The sequence below is a fragment of the Balaenoptera borealis genome, assembly GCF_965194805.1.
Source record: "Balaenoptera borealis genome assembly, chromosome: 10".
In the NCBI taxonomy this organism is placed as follows: Eukaryota; Metazoa; Chordata; class Mammalia; order Artiodactyla; family Balaenopteridae; genus Balaenoptera; species Balaenoptera borealis.
The window spans coordinates 10,463,681-10,489,831 of NC_138874.1; the positions used below are offsets into that span (position 1 = coordinate 10,463,681).

The 26,151-nt window shown below is 36.2% G+C and overlaps 1 protein-coding gene across 6 annotated transcripts in view; it reads left to right on the forward strand.

Annotated features, from left to right (window-relative positions):
* ARID4B (AT-rich interaction domain 4B) overlaps positions 1–26,151 on the forward strand; it is a 127,455-nt gene that overhangs the window by 41,818 nt on the left and 59,486 nt on the right. For all 6 annotated transcript variants that reach the window (XM_082407574.1, XM_082407575.1, XM_082407570.1 and 3 more), the window contains exons 3-7: positions 7,262–7,372; positions 9,933–9,998; positions 14,393–14,483; positions 16,898–16,977; positions 21,888–21,979. In XM_082407574.1, coding sequence (XP_082263700.1) covers positions 7,262–7,372; positions 9,933–9,998; positions 14,393–14,483; positions 16,898–16,977; positions 21,888–21,979 — 440 coding nt within the window. The remainder of the gene's footprint in view (positions 1–7,261; positions 7,373–9,932; positions 9,999–14,392; positions 14,484–16,897; positions 16,978–21,887; positions 21,980–26,151) is intronic.

Consider the following 26,151-nt stretch of genomic DNA (forward strand, 5'->3'; position numbering starts at 1 on the left):
TTATATAATTTATTATATAAATTACAGTAGAATACACACATCTTGAGTCATTCAGTTTTTGTTTTTTTTTTTAATTCATTTATTTATTTTTGGCTGTGTTGGGTCTTCGTTTCTGTGCAAGGGCTTTCTCCACTTGCGGCGAGTGGGGGCCACTCTTCATCGTGGTGCGCGGGCCTCTCACTGTCGCGGCCTCTCCCGTTGCAGAGCACAGGCTCCAGACGCGCAGGCTCAGTAGTTGTGGCTCACGGGCCTAGCAGCTCCGCGGCATGTGGGATTTTCCCGGACTGGGGCACGAACCCGTGTCCCCTGCATTGGCAGGCGGATTCCCAACCACTGCGCCACCAGGGAAGCCCCGAGTCATTCAGTTTTGACATACACATACATCCCTAACAGGATATCAGGACAACCAATATTTTTTTTTTGATGCTCAAACTTTCCCCCCGTTTGGCCAGTAGTAGCCCTTCAGGGTGGCTCCTGTGTGCCTTTGAAATGTCTGCATTATTTTTTGAGCATTTCCTTACTTTCTGGCACAAGATATTTTACATTCTTCTTGTACTTTCCCTGCCCAACTTTGAAATTAGCCATTTCTCCAAGGATTCCTGGTTCCTTTTAATGTAGGATGGGTTTTAGAAATCAGGATATACGCCACTGATATGCTTCTTGTTTTTTTTGTTTTTCAACTTCTGACATTTTCATTTAACACATTGATTCTGTTTCCATGTCAGAGGAATCAAATGCCGCCAGGGAAGTGGTAGAGTGGCTCTTGTTTCCCACTTGGGGAGCCTGAAAATCAAAGAAGTAAGAGTAGTCAGAGTTGAGCTGTCAGTTGTTCTTAGTGGAGAGAGTTAGGAAAATATATGGATGTATATATGCACACACACAGACATACAAATATATATGCACATACACATATACATCTATAACTACGTGTTCATTTTTGTGTGTGTATATATAATACATATGTATATATATAATATCTATGTTGTATATATGTAATACAGCCATGAATTCATATTTCTAATTCCATTCCAATACCTTAGACTTCTTTTTAGCCTTGCCCCTTCCTTTTAAATTTCTTTGTCAGTGAGAAAAATGGCCCCAACTATCCTCAGTATATTTACTTACTTGATCATTCAGTTTACTTACTTGGCCACTGTAACAAATCTTCCAACCCTGCTGCTCATTTCCTCTGTCCCTGCTTAGCTCCCAGAACGTTCTCAGCCACAGAGCCTGCCTGTGCTTCCACGTGGCTCCCCCAGCCTCCTCCTCACCACCTTGTATACTCAGCATCTGTCCCTTAGCTCCTGTCCCCAGTACTCACCCCTCACTACCCCATGTCCTTAAAGCGACATGAAAAGGAGGAGAGGGAATGGTTCCAGAGAAGATTTTAAAGTTAGATTGCACAGTTTTCTTATTTTCCTCAATGTACTCGTTTTTTGGTATGTCCTAAAAAATTACGTGTTTTAGTTTTAAGCGTAGTTTTAAAATGATGTCCCCTTAGGCATATAGATGCGTTTTTCATTCATTCATCTGTTGGAATTATCTGCATGATTGTTTTAATGCCTCCTTGGGATTGTCATAAACAAAAAGATTGTTTTCATAGCTTTGTTGTCACACTGTGAGTTTAAATGCATTTATTTAGTGAGGATTTTAGCATCAAATTTAATATCTTGCGTTCTGATTCTCTTGGCTGCATTGGCACTGCCTTAGTAACCAATTTGAATGCTTACTGTTTTTAAAAACCTACCTCAATAAAATGTCATCTAGCATGTTTTGCTTTTTAAAAAATAGATCTTGAATAACTGAATATTTCTTAGGCAGTGTCAGCATTAGCCATTTGAAGCATTCATTCAACTGTTACCTTTCTGAAACTTGTATATTTGGTGTACTGTAGCCCAAGGCACATTAGAGATTACTGTTGATTCATTTGGGTACTTATATATTTCCATGGCATTTTGGCTTCTTGAAGGATTATTATCCACCAATATCTAATTTAAAAATTGCTTACGCTTTTAGTATTTCCATGGAATTCAATGGTTTTTAGGTGCCAGTTAGGACATTTGGTAGATTGACTAGAAAAATAATTGTTTAAGCAATGCTGGGATAAGTATGAGGTAATTGTTGCCTTGACAACTGGAAAACTGTTATGTTTGCTAAACAAAGGGATGGTAATATAGTAGTTTAATTTCTTTTTTGGCATGGAGGTGCTATATAAGAACATTTTATTTTAGCCTCTGAGATGGTCTGTATTTTTGACCAAAATCAGAAAAGCAGAACAAAGAGAAGGTAAGAGTTTTGTTGTTTTTTTTCCCCTGGTGATATACATGTACATACACCTAACAGGGTTGGTGTTGGTCAAAGCAATCTTGGTAAACCTGCTGGCATGATTCTTTGTATATCTCTGCACTGGATCACAGTACAGTAGCCTCAGAATAGGTGTGTATAGTCTTGATTTTGTCTTTCTGCCACACTAAAAGACTGTGATAGACTTTATGGAGCGTCCCCACAAACACTTTATCTCTCTTGCTACTAGAATTCAACTTGATTACTTTATTTCTGAATTGAATAGGGGGATAATATTTGAAACACCCCTCCCCCCGTATACACAATTATACTGGCATCTGTTCTGTTTATGTGGGATCTCTTTGGTGTAGGACTCAAATTTTTTTTAAACTCACAATTGTACCCCAGATTATTGAGTAATAATAACAGCCTTTATTTGGTATTGTATGCTGGGGTCTGTTCTAATAAGCACTTTACATGTAGCAAGCGTTTCAGTCTTCATCCCTGTGAGATAGTCACTATTCATTATATCCAGAGGCAAGGTCATCTGGCTACTAAGTGGTAGATTTGAACCTAAGCATCTAATTCAAGAGCCTGTGCTCTTAATTACTGTATTATACTGACTCTCATTAATAGAGTCATTCCAAGTGCACTGGAGAATATAGACAAGTATTAATACGAACGTTCAAAATAACCCATAATCCCATACTTTGAGTATTATAATTGAGTTGATAATTGTGGGAGTCACATTATGAGTATATAGGGGAGTTACTGTACAGTTCTGTCTTCTTTTTTATAAGTTTGAAATGTTCCTTAGTATACATTTTAAAAAGCAAAGGCTACATGCCAATTGTAAAAAACAAAAAGGAACCTTTTTTTTTTTTTAGAAAAAAAACAGGAAGACATACTTTGGATAAAATGTTTTTATATACATACCCCTCCTTTCCACTCCCTTTCTCATAGGTTAATCCCTCTTCAACAGTTGTTTTTATCTTTAATATGTATGTTTTTTCTATACATATAGTATAACGTATATATTTTTATTTCTGCATTTCTAGAAGTAGAAAAAGTATAATACTTTAAAGACATATACATAGTACTAATTATCCTGTATTATGTTCTCATTAGATTTAATGCTAAAAAATATTGTATTCTGAGGAGTATTGACATTAGTTGAAAAAGTGAGAAAAGTGGTTTAACTTTCTTTTTACACTGACTTAACGGTGGGCAATCATTTAAAATGAGGTTTTGCCTTTCCCATTTTAAAAAGGAAAAAAGGAGGAGGTGCCAATTCTGAATTTACATTGGTTTAATGGCTTATTTGCCCACACTCAGTGTTTCATAATAGTAATTGTGAATAGTTAAATACTTCTGTACTTTCTAATACTGGCCCCATTTTCCTGTTGTGGAAACTAAAGTTTAGGGAGGTTCAGTAGCCTATGAAGACTCATGTAGTTAGCATAAGGAATAGAGCTGGGATTAGGACCTTGTCTTTTGCTTTCAAAAACTGTGCTATATTAGTCTCACATTACACTAATGATAGAGTGATAATTTATGGTCTGCTAAAATTACATACACAGATATGACCATGTAGGTTGTGAGTTTCATTTGTTTTTTTCTGTAGAAATTCATACTTTGGTTAGCATAGTTTCACTTCTAGACAATTATGTGTCTCAGAGTATCCTATTCTGACCATCTTTGTAATAACCTTAGTCCTTTGACATAGGCATGTTAAACAAATGTATACAGAATTCAGATTATTTTATTCATCTAATGATGAGAAATTAGGGACAGAAAAGTAACTTACCTAAGATGATACCAAAAAAAAAAAATACAGGCAGAAATTAAGATCAGAACATAGACCTTTGCTTTTCCTATGCTCTTTTTGAGAAATTAACCCTGCTCTAACAATGTATTTAGCAGGTTTTTGTTAGACTTTGGCTTCCCTTTGCAAGTATTTTTGTAACAGACGTTTACTTTATATACCTTGCTGATTCCTTTTCATGTGTTCTAGCTTGAAGGAAGGAAAATATTACCCTTCAAAAATAATAATTTGCCCTCGTGATATTTGAGCTAATTATTACTCTTTTCTGTCAACATGGATTTTCATGTTAGTAAGGATGTAGGATGGGGCTTAGTTTTGGGGGGAAAGTTCCCTTTCTCAAATTCAAGATGAATAAGTCTGTTCGTTAAGCATGTTTATAGTTTGCTAGGGTTGGAATGTTGCCAGTGTTTGATATTGAATATTAATGAAAAGAAAACATAAATGGGTTTCTGTATACTAGTAGTCTAAATATATTACTATCCTATTCCCCCCGCCCCTTTTTGGTTCAAAATTCTCTATAATAAAAGTACCTAAAAAGCTTATCACTTCTTAAATATTTATTTGTTCCTGAGTAGGCACAAACATGCACTTTTAGATGATCTCTTTTTCTCTTCTACATTTCAGAATTTCTGGTTCTACATTTCAGAATTTTACTGGCTAGTAAGGCAGGAAGTGTTAATGGGAGAGGTTGCAAGTTGTGGAGAGTAATGAACCTTATGGTCATGAAGAGTGCCCCTCCATTTGGGCTTGTCTAGCAGTAACACACAATACCAATTGAACCACAAAGTGGATTGGTATCTTTTGGAAATTTTCCTAAAATTTCTGGGTGAAGTGCTGTGAGTCCCTTTCATATGCTTGCTAAAATAAAGCCACTAGCTTGTCTGGAATTTATTCAAAATTTTGACCTGGGAAGATGATATTTTAAGAGGGCTAATCTGTAAAGTAGAAATGCATTTATTAACTTTAGGTGCAAGAGCAGTACAAAGTTATCAAATCGTAGTTAATTAATGATATCAACAGATTTTAAAAGTAATAATGCAGAAATGATTATCTTTCTATGAGGGTACACTTCTGTTATGGCATAAATAAATTGAAATATAGGCATTTTCCTAAGTAGATTTAAGAAATCATATACTTGATATGTTTTGAGGGTTTTTTAAAAAAAATACTGTTCATGAAATACATAGAATGTGAGGCAAATGGCCATTAAGGAGGGTGACCTGATACTTCTAGTTGTTGCACCCTTGTTTTGGTTTGTGATACCTCCCCACCTTTCAAAAAGTTATTAAAATTGTTTGATATATTTATGGTCACTTTTGTTATAGCATTAGAATTCTTTTTTTGAGATAAATCTCTTCTAGGTGTATTAGCCACAACTATTAGGGATGAATTTATTTTAAGATCCAAATGAAATTGATACATTCATTATTTATTGCTGTATAACAGCATTTTCCACCTTACGGTCTGTGGAATTTCTGCAGGATGTTAATAGATGTTAATTTAAGAAAGGTTCTTTGGGGGCTTCCCTGGTGGCACAGGGGTTAGGAGTCTGCCTGCTGATGCAGGGGACACGGGTTTGATTCCTGGTCCGGGAGGATTCCACATGCCACGGAGCAACTAAGCCTGTGCGCCACAACTACTGAGCCTGTGCTCTAGAGCCTGCGAGCCACAACTGCTGAAGCCCATATGCCACAACTACTGAAACCCGTGCGCCTAGAGCCGTGCTCCGCAACAGGAGAAGCCATCAGAATGAGAGGCCCGAGCACCACAGCGAAGAGTAGCCCCCGCTAGCTGCAACTAGAGAAAGCCTGCATGCAGCAACGAAGACCCAATGCAGCCATAAATAAATAAATAAATAAATAAAATCTATTTAAAAACTTAAAAAAATTAAAACAGTTCTTTGGACAAATAGATTGGGAAATGGTGAGGCAGAGTAGGAATTCATTCAATGAACTGATTTTCCCAAACTCCCAACTCTTTTTCTTTCTGGTGGAGCATCTTGGAATATTAGTATTTCTTGTAAAACACTTTGGGAAAAGTTACTTACATAATCTTTCTTTGGCTACAGAATTGATTAATATAAGTAGAACTCTTTAGAAATAGATCCTGTGCAGAAAAGTACCTGATTATAAAAAGAGCAGCTAGATTAGGACTATTAAAAATTAAATCACAAGTGAGGAAACTTAAAATAATATTTATTGTAGACAGGAAGTGAACAGTGAACTCATGCCAAAGCAGTTGAGACATTTTGGCTGATTTTTTACTTCAGATTTTTCAGACTGGATTTCTTCATGTCGTTTTCATCAGTAGTTTGAATGCATATGGGTTTCCCCCACCCCTTTTATGCTGTTCTACCTTAGCATTGTCTAGATAGGGATATAACAAAGCTATTCTGAATTTGGGTGGCTGCCAAGATATAGCCTAAATATTAAAAGAAATTTTCTTAGACTGTGTTTTAAGGATCTGCCTTTTCTTTCAGTGGTCATTTAATAAAAAATTTTGAATGAATGGGTGGTTGGAGGGGTGGATGGAATGATATACTTGGACCATATGTATTTTATATAGAGAAAAAAGATGGCTTTATCTTTTATAGATGTACGTTTTAGTACATTTAAATAGGCTTTATGATATGTATTTTACTTTTTTTTTTTTAAAGGAACCATTTTGAGATATGTCAGAGCACACGGTTCTTTTGTTTTTTTTTTTTTTTAATTTTATTTACTTATGGCTGTGTTGGGTCTTCGTTTCTGTGTGAGGACTTTCTCTAGTTGTGGCAAGCGGGGGCCACTCTTCATTGCAGTGCGCGGGCCTCTCACTATCGCGGCCTCTCTTGTTGCGGAGCACAGGCTCCAGACACGCAGGCTCAGTAATTGTGGCTCACGGGCCCAGTTGCTCCGCGGCATGTGGGATCTTCCCAGACCAGGGCTCGAACCCGTGTCCCCTGCATTGGCAGGCAGATTCTCAACCACTGCGCCACCAGGGAAGCCCTTACTTATTTTTAAGTTAGAGTATTTTATAGATTGTTTTTGTTAACAATACATTCATCTATTACAACTTTTATAGCTGGAACAGGATTAGATCTGCCATTCTGAGGTCTGATTTTGGGAAAGAACTAGGAAGTTTAAATCTAATTATATTTGTTTGCATTTTTAGGCCCTTGATGAACCTCCCTACTTGACAGTGGGCACTGATGTGAGTGCTAAATACAGAGGAGCCTTTTGTGAAGCCAAGATCAAGACAGCAAAAAGACTTGTCAAAGTCAAGGTACAGTATATGTAGATTTTCTAAATTATATGTTTAGTATTTGATGCTTAAACTTTTACTGGTAAGTATATTTAAGAATGTTTTTCTTCGCAAGATGAGTTTTTAGTTTCTAGGAGTAATGATTGTAAAAATACCTGAAAACAAAGCATTACTTGTGATTTTATTCCAATTGGAATGAAGTTAGATGATCACAGTTGGTATTTTGAACGCCATTTTGCTACAGACTTGGTATTGTTTGTATTGTTAGCTTTTCAGAACTGGAAAGGACCTTAGAAGTCATGTAGTTTAATTCCTTAATTTTATTGTAAGAAAAATGAGGCTCAGTAAAGGGTTAGTGATTTCTCCAAGGCCATTATGGCAAATTAGTGGCAGAATGGGAATTACCATAGTACATCAGTTTTAAGACTCGCTCCCCATTTTAACCATGAAATTGAGATGTGATTTATAATTGATGATGGTAGATCTAGTTGTTGGTTCCTTATCCTCTACTTTTCTTGAAAAATCTTCCTAATAATTGTTAATTATTTATTGAGTGGCAAACTGCAGGAGGGAAGGAGGATGGGGATATGAGAATAACCCGATCTCTATTTTCAAGGGGTTTATAATCCACATTAGCAGATACCCCATAAAATACTGGTTTGAACATCACTGGTTAAACCGGCCATAGAGATTTTGTACCTCAGGGGAGCGTGTCAGAGTCTCTTCGGGAGCTTCTTCCATGCTTGTATGCTTAGGTTCCTTCCTTATGCATGGACATGTTGAAAAAAGCTTCCTCGGTGATTCTAATTTACACTGCCAGTTAAGAACCATTGTGATAAGGCCTTTAAATTAACCATAAGCCTGTAGGATGCTATTCTTAGCCCCCCACCCTATCTTTAGTTTTCGCATGCTTGGTGCGCATGAGCTCTTACAGTGGCCTTTCCTGTTCCCGACTTCGTATAGTGGTGTTCCCTGAGCACTCATTTTTTGCCATTACTATCCTAGAGATGAAGAGAAAGCTTTTTATCAGTTTTCTCACTCTTTCAGACAGAGCTACTGCTAGCACATGTAACACCTGAACATGAATTAGACAAAAATCTCTCCCTGCTGGTAGAGACCCTCCTTAGCAGAGCTTGGCCTACAGATAACACTTTTGTGCTGGTTAGAAATGGTGTTCCTTTGGGCAGGAGCAGTCTTACTCCAGGACCCATGCTTCACTGGATTTTAGCTGTGATTTATAATCTCAGCTGGGTGTCTCTGTAATGAATGAACCAGCAAAATGACACATAGCAGTCCTGCCATTTCTTGCTGTCATTGAAAGGAAGAAAACAGTCTATACTGCTTCTGCTGATCGCACAGAGTGCCAGCCAGTACCTTGTGCCGTGTGTCTTGTAAGTAGTGGCTATCTAAAATTTGTTGTTAGTTTTTTGGGCTGCTCTAAAAATCTGTTTATAATTCAAAGCTAATGATTTTCTCAACAGATAAGGTAGTGTATTTCTATATCAGTTTAATTAGTTTATGATTCAGAGTTAATACATTTTTCTGGGGAAGAAGAACAACACTTCTTCCCCATCAGTTTTCATTTATTGAGCATTTACTACATGCCAAGCACTATATCAGGTATTGAAACTCTAATATTAAGACTTGGTCTCCATTCTTAAGTGGCTTACAGCCTAGTGAATGACACAGATATCTAAACACATAATTTAAATAAAGTGTAGTAGTGTGTTGTGTGAGACAGAAACACCTGGGATGCTGTGAGTACAGGACATCTCCTTTCATAGCTGGTTTGTGACCCTGTTACCTAAATTGATCACCACACATATCAGATAAGACCACATTAATGGTTCAATCCCTGTAAGAACTCTTGCTTTGTATAAGGAAAACAACCTTTTCTATACGGAGTACTGGAAGCTATATTGTTTTTTACCAACTAATTAAATATTTAAACTTGATCCCTTTATTTTAACTTACCTCACATCTGGTTTCCCATTCTCTGATTTCTGTGCTGATACAAAGGGAGAGTACAGTAAAGTTCTGGATCTAGTTGGCCTGAGTTTGCATCTCAGCTCCACCATGGTACTAGTTCTGTGATCTTGGACCAGTTACTTACACTTTCTGTTCCTCAGTTTTCTTATCAACAAAATGGGAATAATCATACCTACCTAATATGGTTGTTGTGAAGATTATATGTTTGATGCTTGAGCCTGATACTTGGCTGTCAGTAAGTGTTTTTTGCTACTGCTTATTATTAAGCAAGGCCTTCACAAAATGGTAGAGTACCTAATAGCCTAAGATCGCCACCTCTTTTTTCCTTATTTTTAGGAAAAGAAATTATACAATTAAACTCACAACTAATAGTATTGAATAAAATATGATATGTAAATCGTCAAGTAAATTAGTCTGGGAAGTTGTCTGTTAAATAATAAATTTTTCAGTTAATCTACGTAGGGACTGAAATATTGTATAAACTAGGCAGCCGTTTGTTTAGATTAGTCATAATAAAAATGAATTCATGCATTAACGAGCTTGTGTTGCTTTTTTTTCTTTTTTGGTGGCTAATTAAATTTATAATCTTTAGGTAACATTTAGACATGATTCTTCAACAGTGGAAGTTCAGGATGACCACATAAAGGGCCCACTAAAGGTAATTCATTTATTCATTATTATTTCTAATGCTTCAGTGGGAAACAGTAATTATCTCAGTCTTTTAAAAAATTCATTGGTTACTCTGTTACTGGGTTGATAAATATGTAATTCTCTCTGAATAGACTAATAGAAAAAAAGTAGACTTAGTGTTCAGTAAAACCTATATGACAGTAAAACCTGTGTTCAGAAGTGAAATGAACATCAAGGAAAAACTGATTGCTTTTTATTTACTCATCTGTTTTGATCTCACCATGTTTCATTTATTAAAAGGGTACAATTTCCAGAAGTAATAGGTGGTGAACTAGGGATCAAGTGATGTAAGTTCCATGATGATGTGAAAATTGAGAAAACAAAACAAATGCTCAGAGCTTTTAATTCTTTGAAGCAACTACTGGCATATGACGTTGTTAAAGGGTCATCAGGCAGTTATAAGTGATAAATATGTTCATATATACAGATCGTTTCATTTCTTTGCATTAGTTTTTCTTCATTGGCCAGTGAAATTAGTGCTGCTTTACTTTCCACTAGTGAGCAAGCTAAAGGGAATGTGCGGGTAGCCACTGTGTGCTGTTTGGTCCTATAGAATGTCTGAAATGGACATTGGCCTAGCTGGGTGAATTTTAAGAAATGCTAACAGAATTGAAGAGACATTTGTAGATGCAAGAAAAATCCTTTCCTAATGAAGCTGTACTTTTCAGAGAACTAGATAGATGTGTGTATCTGCCAGTTTTTGCTGGTGGTTGATTTAAAAACTTTTAATTGGATCCCCAGGGCATTAGTACCTTGCATATATAGTAGGCACTATGGAGGACTAAAACTTGTAATTTTTTTTGATCTTGCCTTGTGAAAATTATTTTCCACCCTTTCTGTTTTATAGGTGCCATTTTTTTCAAATTTATTTATTTTATTTTCGGCTGCATTGGGTCTTTGTTGCTGCGTGCAGGCTTTCTCTAATTGCCGCGAGCGAGGGCTACTCCTCATTGCACTGTGCGGGCTTCTCGTTGTGGTGGCTTCTTTTGTTGCAGAGCACGGGCTCTAGGCATGCGGGCTTCAGTAGTTGTGGCTCATGAGCTCTAGAGTGCGGGCTCAGTAGTTGTGGCACCCGGGCTTAGTTGCTCTGCGGCATGTGGGATTTTCCTGGACCAGGGCTCGAACCTGTGTCCCCTGCATTGGCAGGCAGATTCTTGACCACTGTGCCACCAGGGAAGTCCCTATAGGTGCCATCTTTAATTTTACGTGCACATGTATATCACTTGTAGGGACAAAAGGACAAAAACATGCACATGTATAGTTTGATGTTAACCGCCATTTATTTAGCACTTATTAGTACGTGCTAGTACTGTGCCAAGTCCTCTGCACATATTATCTTATGTAATCTTCATAATAGCTCTTTACAGAAGAGGAAACTGTGGAGGGAGGTGGGAGGTGAAGTACTCTGACCAAAGTCTTACAGCCAGTAATGGCAGCCCAAGTTCTGATGGCCTCACAGCCTGTCACTGAAGCGTTGTGCCCCCTGGATGATCAGAACACACACATCTCCATGCCTTATTTGTGTTTTGCCTCATAAGCACACCAGCGTAGCTCTTCGCTGCCTGACTACCCGGTTCACCTGGCACAGGCTAGCTGGTACCAACTACAAAAAATGTTCAGTGTTGCAAGGGATAGGAGAGACAATTACTTTGTATCCTCAAGCCATCTTTCTCTCCTATTGCTCCAGCCTCTCTGATTGTGGCATAGTTGGTTTATTTTGCTTGTTTGGTTTTTCTTATTTATTAAAATTTTCTTTGTTTTTGATTAGGGCTTAGGACCATTTTGATTTTGATGTATGTAAGTGTATTAAATTTCAGTCTCAAAATTGTTAAAATATTTCTCTTGCCTATGGAGTTTTTTTTTGTATATAGATTTTGAATTGTTCCCTAGTGTACTTTGTGGCTTTCCATCAGCTGATAGAAAGTATTAGCATTTATGTTTCTCCTAGAGGAAATAAACTTCCCATAGTGATGGTCATTTGATCTCAATATATTTTCAGTGAGTTCACATGAAAATAATACTAGACCACTTGAGTATTAAATTTAAAAAAATGTACTATGTATTTATTGACAGTAGTCCCTGGTGGTCCAGTTGTTCAGACTCTGCGCTTCCACTGCAGGGGTCCTGGGTTCGATCCCTGGTCGGGGAACTAGGATCCCACGTGCTGCACGACGCGGCCAAGAAAAAAAAAAAAAAAAAGAAAGTTCTGTTAATTCTTCAGCATTTCCTTCCCTCTTTTGGGCATTGTGTGGGGCTGACAGTCTCTCTTCTGTGAACAAGTTTATTTTTGTTATCACTGCAAAGACCATATACATTTTATTTTTAATTGAGGTGTAATTGACATATAACTTTATTATTAGTTTCAGGTATACAACATAATAGTTCAATATTTGTATGCATTGCAGAAGGATCACCACATTAAGTCTAGTTAACATCCATCACCATACATGGTTGTAAACAAATTTTTTTTCTTGTGACGAGGATTTTAAGACTTACCCTGTACTATCAGACATGCAATACAGTGTTCTTGACTATAGTCACCATGCTGTACATTACATCTCCATGATTTATTTATTTTATAACTGGAAGTTTGTAGCTTTTGACCCCCTTCATCCCTTTTGTCCACCTGCACTTCCTTCCCAGCTCTGGCAACCACCAATCTGTTCTCTGTGTCTATGAGCTTGGTTTTTTGTTTGTTTTGTTTTTTAGATCCATGTATATGTGATATTGTATGGTATTTGTCTTTTTCTTACTGATTATTTCACTGAGCATAATGCCCTCAAGGTCCACCCATGTTGTTGCAAATGGCAAGATTTCATTCTTCTTTATGGCTGAATTATACGCACGCGCACTTGCATGCACACACACACACATATCTTCATCCATTCACCCATCGATGGATACTTAGATTGTTTTCATATCTTTGCTATAGTAAATAATGCTGCAGTGAACTTGGGGGTGCATATATCCTTTCAAATCAGTGTTTTCATTTCCTTTGGCTAAATACCCAGAAGTGAAATTGCTGGATCATACGGTAGTTCTATTTTTAATTTTTTGAAGACCTTCCATACTGTTTTCCATAGTGGCTGCACCAATTTACATTCCCGCCAGCAGTGCACGAGGGTTTCCTTTTCTCCGACATCCTGACCAACACTTTTACTTCTTGTCTTTTTGATAATAAGCCATTCTCATTAGGTGTCAGGAGATACCTCATTGTGGGTTTGATTTGCATTTCTCTGATGATTAGTGATATTGAGCATTTTTCCATGTACCTGTTTGCCATCTGTATGATTTCTTTGGAAAATATGTCTATTCAGGTCTTCTGCCCATTTTTTAAATTGGACTTTTTGCTTTTTTGATATTAATTTTGGAGCTGTTAATATATTTTGGATATTAACACCTTGTCAGTCGCATCATTTGCAAATATTTCTTCCGTTCGGTAGGTTCTCTTTTCGTTTTGTTGATGGTTTCCTTTGCTGTGCAAAAGCTTTTAAGTTTAGTTAATTAAGTCCCATTTGTTTATTTTTGCTTTTGTTTCCTTTGCCTTAGGAGACAGATCCAAAAAAACATTGCTACGATTTATGTCAAAAAGTGCTCTGCCTATGTTTTCTTCTAGGAGTTTTATGGTTTCTGGTTTTTAATCCATTTTGAGTTTATTTTTGTAGGTGGTGTGAGAACCTCTGCCCGTTTCTCAATTGGATTGTTTGATTCTTTTCTAGCTGTTGCATTGTATGAGTTCTTTATATCTTTTGGTTTTTAACCCCTTATCAGATATGTGATTTGTGGATACATTTTCTCCCATTCATTAGGTTGCTTTTTCAAATTTTTGATGATTTCCTTTGCTGTACAGAAGCGTTTTAGTTTGATGTACTTATAAAAACCATATAAATTTATAAGCTATATAAATTATCAGCATTTTCTTGATGAGATGAAAATATTTCAGATGATTGTCACTATTGGTACATTATAAGTCATAAGGAGAACCTCAAAGTTATTTGTTAATTTTTCCCCAGCCTTCTTCAAAGAAGAGTCGTAATATGGGGCAAAGATAATCAGTTTCACAGACAGGGACCCCCAGACCTGTGAGGGTTCCCAAGACCCTTTCAGGGAGATTGTAAGGGCAAAACTATTTTCATAGTAATACTTAGATATTATTTGCCTTTTTCACTATGTTGACATTTTCACTGATGGTGCGGAAACAGTGGTGAGTAAAATTGCTGGTACCTTAACACAAATCAAATCCGTAGTGATTTTATTCTTCACCATCATGCACTCAAATTAGTTTAAAAAAAGAAAGCCAGTTTTTAGTTTGTTCATTTATCTTCTTAAAGTTTTCCTAACTTTTTTTTTTTAATACTTTAGGTCGGAGCTATTGTGGAAGTGAAGAATCTTGATGGTGCATATCAAGAAGCTGTAATCAATAAATTAACAGATGCGAGTTGGTACACTGTAGGTAAGGGAATACATCTTCTTTTTAAAATATATTTTCAATGATAGTACAAATAAAGCAGATTTTTCTTGATTTACTTCCTCCCCTAGTTGCCGTACATGTTATTACTGTTAATGTTTTTTTATCTTTCCAGATCTTTAAAAAATTTATTTCATAAATATGTACATAACATATAGTTTGAAATTAGTGTATATATTATACAATTGGATTTCTAGCTTTTTTCACTTCAGAGTATATCTTACAGAAATTTTTTTCATCTTAACCATTTTTAAGTGTGCATTTCAGTAGTGTTCAGTATATTCATGTTGTTGTGCAACAGATAAATTTTTTAAACTGCAATATTATGTTTCATAGCATTGGATGTACCATACTTTATTTTCTCTTACTGATGATGTTGCCAGTTTTCTTGCTGTTGTAATAAATGCTGGATTGAATGTCTTTTGTACATGGACATTATTCTAATATTTCCCTAGTGTGTACATTGAGAACTAGGCATAGATTGAAGGGAAATGTCCTTTTAAAGCTGTAATAGGTTATGAAAACTGCTTTTCTAAAAGACTGTTAATTTACACTTCCATAAACAGTATATAAGTGTGGTTGTCGTCCTAACCCTTGTCAAATGTGATGTTAGTAATATTTTAAAATTAGTGCCCATCTGGACACAAAATAGTATCTCAGTTTTGGTTTAATATGCTCCTCCCATGATTAGTAATGAGATTGGACATATTTTCATATGTTTATTGAAAGGAACATTATTTCATTTGTATTTTCTCTCGTTTGAATTGCCAATTTATAGTGTCTTCCCAGTCCGCTCCTTTTCCTCTTGGGAAGGTTATTGTTTTCTTATTTTCAGGGTATGAGTTTATATATTTAAATGTATAAAGGGAATGTTAACCTTTGCCACTTCAGTTGCCAGTGTTCTTCTATTGCTTTACTCTTATCTCTGCTATCAGTTTTCAAATCATAGTCAATTTTCCTATGGTCACCTTTTCCTTTGTCATTTTAGCTTGAGTCTTGTTTAAGAAGGCTTTCCTTCCATCAGTGTTGTAAATTTGTTTTCCAATGTATTCTTCAATTTAAAGTTCTATTTTTTGTTTTACAAAGAGCTTTTTATTTCACCCACAGTTTTTTTGAACATTCTGAAATATGATCAAATACTATTTTTTTCCAAATTGATAACAGAGTAATTATCCCAGTATTATTTATTGAATGGTAAAAATTCTTACTGTTTAATGATCTCAGAGATGAGAGTAAACATCTAGTAAAATGTCTTTGGTGATGTCAGAATTTGATGGAGCTTTCAAATAGTACTGATGAGTTTTGTGGTATGAGAAAAAAAACCTAGTGGAGAGGGAAAATTTGATTTTGAAGCGTAAGGATATATTTGCATTTGTGTAGGTTACAAGACTGTGAGCAGTTCTGTGTAGTTAAGTCTGTTTGATAATTAGGCGTGATAGTCTTATAAATGTGGCACTTTTATCATTGACTATTTTAGTTACTACATTTTAAAAAAGTACGAAGCGTTATTTATCCAGTCTCATGTGATGTAAAAGCTCACATTATATATAAGAACCTAATTTTGTTTTTTTGGCAAAAACCTCTGTTTATAAAATCAAGGCCTGGTAACTTTATTTAAAATAGAGGTACTCTCTTCCCGTGATTTGTGAGGAATGTAGTATATGCTAAAATTATATCATAAAGTATACATCTATTCTGTGTATATATAAACTTACAACAAATTTGCTGGGACATTTTAGTACTTTAAATAAGTAGCTTTCAGGTGAGAGCGAATTGGCCACCCAGGGAACATTTGACAGTATCTGGAGACGTTTTTGGTTGTCACAACTGGGAAGGGGGTGCTGCTGGCATCTCGTGGCTGGAGGCCAGGGATGCTGTTAAATATCTCACAGTGCACAGGTCCCCATGACAGGCCCCGTCTGGTCCAAAATGTTAGTAGTGCTGAGGTTGAGAAACACTGCTTTAAATAATAAAAATAGGGTAAGTTTTAGGGGTAGTCTGAATATATAAACTTGTACTGTTATTTTTTGTTTCTTAGGTAGATTTGTCAGTATTTACCAATAGGAAAATTTGCTTTTTCTTTACCATATTGAGAAGGATTAATCAGCATTTAAAAGGTTTCTTTCTGAAATGCTAACTTCTTATTTTCATTTGATGTTTTCTGTTCCAGGGAAGGTGTTTTCATTACAGGTGTATTATTTTTTTTCCCCTAGAAATTGGAAAACATACTCTACACTTGAAGTTGTTTGTTACAAAACTTAAAATGTGTACTGAATTTCAGATCTAATCTTTTAAAACAATAGCTCTGTTTGCACTGAGAAAGTTAAATGATAATTTATGTCATTTTGTTAATCTTTGAAAAACCCTTCAGTAGTTGCCATTTCTACCTCTTCTCACAGTTTTTGATGATGGAGATGAGAAGACACTGAGACGGTCTTCACTGTGCCTGAAAGGAGAGAGGCATTTTGCCGAAAGTGAAGTAAGTAATCACTTAACGAACGAACACGTCCTAGTATTTAGTATCGGGGGCAGTAAAGTTTTGCTTTCTCAACTCAAGCAGCTTACTTGTTAATCAGGAAAATTCGTTAATACATAACAGCATGAGAGTGTAGTCTGTGAAACCTGTTTAAGGCCTTGTGTTTGAGTACCAGGTTCTCTGTGGGTTTTTTTGTCTAAAAAAAAATGTATTTTAACATTTGTCCGTGAAGAAAGAAACAACGGGATTGTTTATTACCCTTAGGCAACTTTTTTATAGAGTCCTTTAATTGTAAATAATTGTAGAAGAGAGATGTCTCATTTGTAGTCTACTTGAACCCCATCATCATTAAAGGCTGTATAGATACCGCAAGCCATCCCTAGCTACTACTGCTGCCAGCCACTGACATTCACTCTAGCCTCTCCTTGAAGACGGCTTGCCTGACTGCCCTTTCTAAAATAGACCCTTCCATTCCTCATAACTCTTTAAGGTTGCTTTAGTTTTCTTTATAGCCCAGATCATTCCCACCACCAAAATATGTATATGTGCTTAATTATTTATGGTCTGCCTTCCTCACTAGAATGTGTCTCAGTGGCAGAGATTTTGTATGTCTTCTTCACCACTTTGTTCCCAGTTCCTAGAACAGTGCCTGGCACAGAGTAGGAACTGAATAAACATTCGCTGGATGAATAAATGAAGTGTTCATATTTGCCAGGGGCTTTGCTTAGTGCTTTACGTACATCCTCGCATGTACAGCATTACGAGGGAGATACAATGCTTATCTCCAACTCAGAGTTGATGAAAGTGATGCTCAGAACTGGTTCTCAAACCAGCACTTTCTAGCACCAAAATCATGCTCTAAAATTGAAAGATGTTATTAAGTTACTAAGAGTGGAGGGTTCACAAAGTTTTGTAAATCAGTAACTTGCAATTCAGAATTTTAAAAATGGACATATTTGTTGCAAATAGTGTTATGTTCTCTAGTCCAGCCTGTGAATATTAATTAATGCACAGTGTGGCCAAACCAAGATTTCTTTTTTCTAGTAACTGTTTAGAACAGTGTTTTTGTGGGGAATTTTAATATTTCTTTTAAATCATTAGACTTTTTTTGTTATTTTCCCTTTTTTTGTTATTTTCCCTTCCCGTAAATGATTGAATTCCCATTTCAACTCAGAATTTGGGACAGATTCTCTGTATTATGATTCTGGCCTATCTTTTCAGTCTCATACTCTGCTATTTCCCTGTACTTCTGACTTATAAGACTACTTGGTGTTTCCAGATTATGGCTCATACTTTTTCTTGGTTTCTGCTGAGCCCTGCTCTTTTCAAGGCCATGAGAAATGCTTCCTCCTTCATGACTGTCTTTCATGAGCTCTCTAACCAAATTTGATCTCTATATCCTTTGATGCTTTTCCACTTCTCTTATTTTTATTTTATGGTCTTTTTGGTTACTTTTATCATTTTTTCTATAAAATTGTAAGCTGTTTTGGCGGAATAGCCACGTTTTTGTCATCTTGATGGGCTTTCCTTTTCCCAGTAGTGTTTTCTACACAAAAGCCTTCAGTAAATATTTAATGAATTAATTGTGAAAGTTTAAATATAGGAAATAGATACAGTTTTGGACAAGTACAGTGAATTTGGCTTCTTACACTGATGAAGTAACAGAATTCTTTCTGAGTTTATGTAATTCTTAGAAATAATTTCATTTCCCTTAGTTAGAACATGTGATAATTATGGTAGGTTAATGAATATGGGGACTTGAAGACTTGATTTTTTTTCACCTAAGTGAAGGTATATGTCTTATGTATTTAATCCAGAGAAATATCGAAGATACTAATTTTGTATTTGCCAGGAGAATTGTAAGTTGGAATTGTTCATAAGACAGTTGTAGTATAAAGGCTGAAGCAATAAGAGCAAGTAGCTCAATGTATCCTTTTTAACTTCAGGAAGGATCGGTTTTACTGTGTGTGGCTGTATGTGTTGAACTTCATGTTTTGCTAGAGGGTATTGGAATACTGGTGTATTATTCCTTACCCATTGCCATATGCCACATGCTATGCTAGATACTGGGGGTACATGGGTAAGCTAAGTAGATGTGGAATTTTTCCTTGGGTAACTTATTTTTGCTTCTGAAGGAGACAAAGCATTAATTAATCAAAAATATAAAAATTTAAGGGTACTAGGCACTGTGGAGACTTGGCCAGGAGTATATTTAATCTACCATCTATGTACATTCTTTCCCTTATTTGATATTTCTGCTATTTTCAAAAAACAGTTTCAATTTTTTGGAAGTTTGCTCAGAGAATTGTTATTATTACTAATAACTTTGGCCTTTGAGTGAAAAGCCACATCACACTTGGCAGTATTTGGGGTCAGTAATCCCATTAATAAGCTGCATACCTAAACAAAGACTTAAATTCAAGATTTTCACAATAAGAGATCACCATAAGCGGGTCAGTCAGTTTGAATTCCCACACCAAAATCACTGGTCCTAGCAATAACCAGCTTAGTGAGGATGTTGCCTATTTCCTGACATCTGTTGGAGTGTTTGGGTATTTCTATAGAGCATTCATAATTTGAATATTATCCAAAAGTAGTTTTATCAGCTGGTATTCTCTCTGTGCATTTACTACATGCAGTTGAAAACTCTGAAGAAAATTTAGATGAACTCCCAGCTCCATATTTCCTGCAGCCCATTTTAGGTAACAGGGCTATCGGCGTGTTTCCACCAGGCCTGTGGAATTTTCTTTGAGCCTTTGATATAGCCAGGAGTCTCTGGCTTTGCTTTGTTGGTTTGAGACAAGACAAAGTCTACCCTTACTCTTTTCTTACCTACCTTACCTACCCTTACTCTTTTTCTGTCATGTGTAATAAAGGTGTTCCTGCTTTCCAGGATTGGGGCCAGGGACAGAGATATTGCTTCCTATTGTTCTAATTCTTTTTTACATACTAGGGAGAGATTGTGGTTTATTTGAGAATTCCTATATGTGATTCCTAGGTAACTCTTCTGAAATCCTGGATATTTTCTTTCCTAAATCAAGTGAAATGACTAGCAGATACTGAAAATAGAAATCACAGTACTTAATAGAAATCTCTGCTTTCAAGAGGGCAGCCTTAATTTTAGGGGAGGGGCATTTAATTCTTTTGTTAGCTTTACAGAAAGTGAAGCCAAATTAATTTATTTTTCCTGTTTACCAAATACAGTACTTTGAAATTTTCACCCTTGGGAAGCATAATTAGGAGTTAATGACAGGTCATTTCTGAAGAGGTTTTGTCTGGCATATTATTGTATTTGGGCCAGCTTTTGCCTCCACATATTTTTTAAATGCCCGACTTACAAACTAAATTTGAAAGGTTAGATTTTCAGCCCTATAAAAGTTACGATTTTTGTCTGTTATTACTGCCTTTTTCTTATACTGTATTCTTTGTTGTTGGATATCTATATGTACCTTAAATATATTTACATATATTCTAACAAATTATGCAAAATAGATTAATATGCTTCCCCCTTTCATGTTTTAGTTCATCGTTGTTTCAACAAAATTATCTCAGTTTTAAAAATAAAAGTTAAAATTTTTCTTTTAAATATTAACATTAGTTTGTATTTAGATATTTGATCTTTAAGTTGATGGACACCCTTTTATATAACATTCTTGTTTGTAACTTTGAGAAGTCTTTATCCTAAGTAGTTCCTCACCCTCACTTCCACTCTGACAGTTTTCCTGGGCTCTTTAGTTCCCCTTGTGTTCATAAAAGTATCTGCAATAGCAAAGGTTCTGATGGAGGGATAAAAGGAATAGTAACTGTGGAAAATCATTAAGATGCAGAAAAAGTAAGAATATTACCAACATTGATATTCAGAGAATTAGTTGGGATAGCATCTTCAAATTGATACCTTAACTTTTTAGATATATAATCCTTTTCAGGAAATAGTGGCACGAAAAATCCAAGAAGTCTCTGATATGGAGAAATGAAGGGATTTCATAATCCCTTTTTCTTCCTTCTGCTTTTAACCAACAACCAGTTCCTTCCCTGGAAATCATTATTTTTGAATGGGGTGAGGGACAAAAGGGTTGACGTGAATTACCAGTTGATAGCAAGAAAGAAGTGTTCATTTGTTTATTATTATCTTCATACCAAGCACAGTATTGGATGTTGCAGATTAAAAAGGAAGGGAAAATAAAATACTAACTGTAGAAAAACTGATTTTTACATTTTCTTCAAAGAAGGTTTCTTACAGGAAATTCCCAGGCTGTCTAGTGGTTAGGTGCTTTCACTGCTGGGGCCCGGGTTTGATCCCTGGTTGGGGAGCTAAGATCCCGCAAGCCGCAAGGGGTGGGGGTGGCAGGGTCAGGGGTTGGGGGAGAAAGGTTTACTGCAGAAAATGTTTGCAAAGTCATAATATAGGGTATCTGAAGCCCTTTTTTCAAGCAGTTGATGCTTATCCTGGTAATTTCGTTTCTGTTACTTATTAAGAATTCTGTCTTGTGGATTGGGATTCCCTATATGCAAAGAAAAATTTGAGCTGCAGTTGGCCCAACCTAGGGGTTAGGTACTTGCACATAGGTTTCCTATCTCCCAAATCTGTTGTTTCCACTGAGTTTTATTTGTTTTGTTTTATATTTTAATCATTCTTAGAAGTCTGTCAATCCTCCAATAGATAATGAAATTATCTGGAGAGAACAACTAAATTTCTTTTCACTTTTTTTTTTCCAGCCATGGGCTCATTCATCTTTATTCTAATATCTTTGAAATGAGAGTTTTCTATCTTTAGGAAAGTTGTATTTTTGTCTCCCTCAGGGGAAGTTTTAAATCTCAAAATCTAAGCATATTCTTAAACTGATTTGGTTTAAAAAGAAAAAAAATAACTTGCAACGTAATAACTTTTGATGGGTTTATGTTCCTACCCACAGACATTAGACCAGCTCCCACTCACCAACCCTGAACATTTTGGCACTCCAGTCATAGGAAAGAAAACAAATAGAGGAAGAAGATCTAATCATATGTAAGTCCATTTTCATAACTGTTAGTTGAACCTGAATTCATTTCTCCTTCCAGTATTGTTTTAGTAGTTATTAATTTTAAATTGTAACTTGCAAAATGCTAACTGAATGGAAGAGTACTTTCAGACTCTTTGGCATGTGTGCTTGAGGTTCTCCATGCTCAGTCAACTGTAACAGCTATATTATTTATCTGCCTGCCATTTCTCCTTACATGTATCTTGATGTCATTGTCAAAATGGAATTAGTCAATATTTCCTGAATGATACATCCTCTGTTTTCCTGATATCATGTTTTTTATTCATGCTGTTTTTTTCTGTCTTAAATGCCACCCTTCCATGCCACCGGCTCACTCATTCTTCAGTTCTTAACCAGAAATGCTCCCACATTTATGTGAACCATTTTATGCCTCCCCACTCTTTCCTTAAAAACAGACGTGTTTTTTTCTCCTCTGAGCCCTCTAAATCCTTTGCATTTATCTAATGTCATAGACAATATTTCACCTGTTATTATCATTGTCGTGTTTGTTTTCCCTTCCTAGTAATTTAAATCTTCCTGACAGCTGAACTATCTTATTTTTATGTCTTCTTACAGTTGTGACACATGTTCTACATGTTTAACAAATTACTGTCAATGAAATGTGCATAGGCTCCAAAAGGCTTTAAATTAAAAAGGATTACAGGATCAAAGAGTCATGAAATTTCAGGTCATCAGAGAGAAAGAAACAATCTTCAAACAGTTCCAGGAAGAAAAAATAATTTATTGCAAAGGAGTGAGAAGCAGAATGGCATCAGACTTCTCAATAGTAACACTAGATGCTAGTGGTCAGTAGAATGCAGAATGGAGGAATGGAAGTTTCTATTAAAGGGAGGACTTGTTATCTAGTATGATGCAACATTGGGGGGAAATTAAAGATATGATGATAACAAATAGAGAAAAAAACAGTAAAGGCATTTAGTTACTCCCCTCAAAATTATATAAGAAAAGAACACTATATTAGTAGGATGGAGGATAGAGAGGTTGCTTAAATGTAAAAGTTAAGTCCTTAAAACAACAGGAAGTCAATACAATAACGTCTAAAATGTATAAATATAGAAATAGCAGTATAGGAATATTACTTAGAGATAAGGTATTAACTGTCAGAGCTGAAAGAGTTAAAAGCAGTTGCCTCCACAGAGCAGAAGAAAATGGGAGAGGATGGGGCAAGAGAATGTAGTTTTTAATTTATTCTGTTGGAGGATAAATTGTTTAAAAACGATTTTGAATATTTTACTCGGATAAAATTTTTAAAAATTTAATGTGCCTGAGCCAAATATTGTCAGAGTAGCTATTAAAAATATTGAATTGAATTATTGAAACTTGTAATGTAAGTGAATGTTTTCATTCAAAGTAATAGAGTCAGGTATTAAATCTAATAGGGGCTAAGCTTTGGAGATAAAAATTGGGTAAGCTCTATCTCTCATATAGCTTAGTTTCAGCCTTACAGCGAACTCATGAAGGTAGGTATTATTTTTATCCCTATTAAAAATTGGGGAAATTGGCCTCAGAGACAGCAACTAATCCAAGGAACACAGGAAGGAAGCGACCAGGACTTGAACTCACCCATGTTCCATAGGCCTTTTCCCATTCAATTGATTGACTCTGTTTTGTTTAGAGTACTACAGTTACTTTCCAAATGAGTTTTAACAGGAAATAAATAATGACTCATTTGAGGGAGGAAATTAAAAGACTAATCCTTGCATTGAAAAAATATTTAATATTACTTATTTTCCTACTAGTGATTTGGGCCATGCATTTCTTTTTCTCACATAACTCCGAATATTTTAGAAAATGTTTTTCTCAATTAATAGGTGAAAAATGTCTCTCACTTGCAGTGTAACTTGCTGGTGACTTGATTATTTTTAGGATACTGAGGTTGTAACTATTATTTACTCTTCTTCGTATAACTTTGAAAATATGAGTCTTCTAGCCAGAAAGGAAAATAAATGAAAAATGTATAATGGCATTCTTAGTATGAAAGAGTCCTCTTGTGATTACTAGATGTTATTGTGATCTAATATTGTTCTCAGTTTTTTCAGAGGGCTATTATATTGCCATAAAATACTCACTGAAGCACTTATAGGTTAAATCTTTTGACATCTCTTTGAAAATTAATAACTTCAATTGTGAATTAAAATTTCATCTACCGTTGATCATTAGGGTCTTCCCGTAGCTTTATAGTCAACTCTTTTTTTTTATAAATTTATTTATAAATAAATTTATTTATTTACTGTTTTTGGCTGCATTGGGTCTTTGTCTCTGCGCGTGGGCTTTCTCTGGTTGCAGCGAGCGGGGGCTACTCTTCGTTGCGGTGAGCGGGCTTCTCATTGCGGTGGCTTCTCGTTGTGGAGCACGGGCTCTAGGTGTGCGGGCTTCAGTAGTTGTGGCAGGCGGGCTTCAGTAGTTGTGGCTCACGGGCTCTACAGCACAGGCTCAGTAGTTGTGGTGCACAGGCTTAGTTGCTCCGTGGCATGTGGGATCTTCCCGGACCAGGGCTTGAACCCGTGTCCCCTGCCTTGGCAGGCAGATTCTTAACCACTGAGCCACCAGGGAAGCCCCTAGTCAACTTAATTAACTATGATTGATGATGTCAGAACAGTGAGGTGTGGGTGTATTTAATGTAAAATTATTTCATTGGCAAAGATTTTCCACTTCTCTAGCTCTTGAGAGTGGAAGTGTGGCTGAGTTAAGAGTGTGAACAGTAGGGACTTCCCTGGTGGTCCAGTGGTTAAGACTCTGTGCGTCCGCTGCAGGGGGCATGGGTTCGATCCCTGGTCGGGGAACTAAGGTCCAGAATGCCGCACGACCCCCCGCCCCCCGAAATAAAAGAGTGTGAACAGTGGAGCAAGATGGCATGGGTTTGACGCCTGCCTCTGCCACTTCTTTGCTGTGTAACCTTGGGCAGGATGCTTAGTCTTTTCATGCCTCAATTTTCTCATCTGTAAAATTGAGATAATAGTATTCCCTGTCTCTCAGAGTTGTTGCAAAGGTGAAATGAATTCTGTCTTTTAAAGGGTTTAAGTAGTAATCACTATGCAAGTACTGGATATCATCATCGTGTATTGAATGAAAAAACTTTAATGAAATACTAGTATGTAACATGATTTCGTTTACATGTAAAAATGTGTTTATATGTGAGTATGTAAAAATTCTGCTTACTAGTGCTTATGTCCAACAGGAAGGACTGTTTTTGGCTATATTTTATGAATTTAAAAACAGTATTCCTGTATTGTGTATTATATACATATTATAGGGAAAGCAGTTTTTGAATCAAGAATTCTTTTAATTTTGAAAAAAATTGCATCTAATATTTAGACATATTTTACCTTTCTACAAATGTCATTCAGAAGTGTAAAAAATTTTTTTAAATAAGATAATTTATGGAATATCACATAGAATGGTCTACAAAAAGGACCAAACGGGAATTCCCTGGTGGTCCAGTGGTTAGGACTCCGTGCTTTCAATGCCAAGGGCCCAGGTTCAGTTCCTCGTCGGGAAACTAAGATCCCACAAGCCGTGCAGTGCGGCTCCCCCAAAAAAAGACCAAAAATTATAGTCTATTAAAATGTCTGCTATGTTCCTTAGCTGAGGTCTCCCTTTCTAGTATATGAGAAGAAAGCATGCATTTGTCACTGAGCAAGTTTATCTTTGCTTTCTAAAGACTCTAGCATTCTGAGTTAGTGATTTTCCTGTTGAGAATCTGTGTGTAATGAAAGATTTGCTGTTGGGATCGTGTTGTACATGTGCAAAGTATGAAGGCAGGCAAAAGGTTGAGAATTACTAGTGTTGGAAATGAAGCGCAGCCCATGTGCAATCTTACTTTGCTTGCTGTTCCTTCCGCCTCACTACTGTGGTCTTTCTCACTGCCAAGAGACGTCATGATGTTCATGCTTAGTGCTTTAAGCCTTGGTGTGTAAGTGCCACAGGCAAGTACCACAGTTTAAAGTGCCCATCTCCTTAAATTACGCTTCCTCAAAGTTCTTTCTCCCCTTTCTTCAGAGTGATTTTCTGCAACAAAGTCTGGAACCTGGATCTTAAGGCCATTTATCTGACCTTCATTTCCTCTTCCATTACTCAACTCAAAAAGGTCTTCATTATGGTTCTCTGATTGCCATTTAAAATTTGTACAAAGATAAAT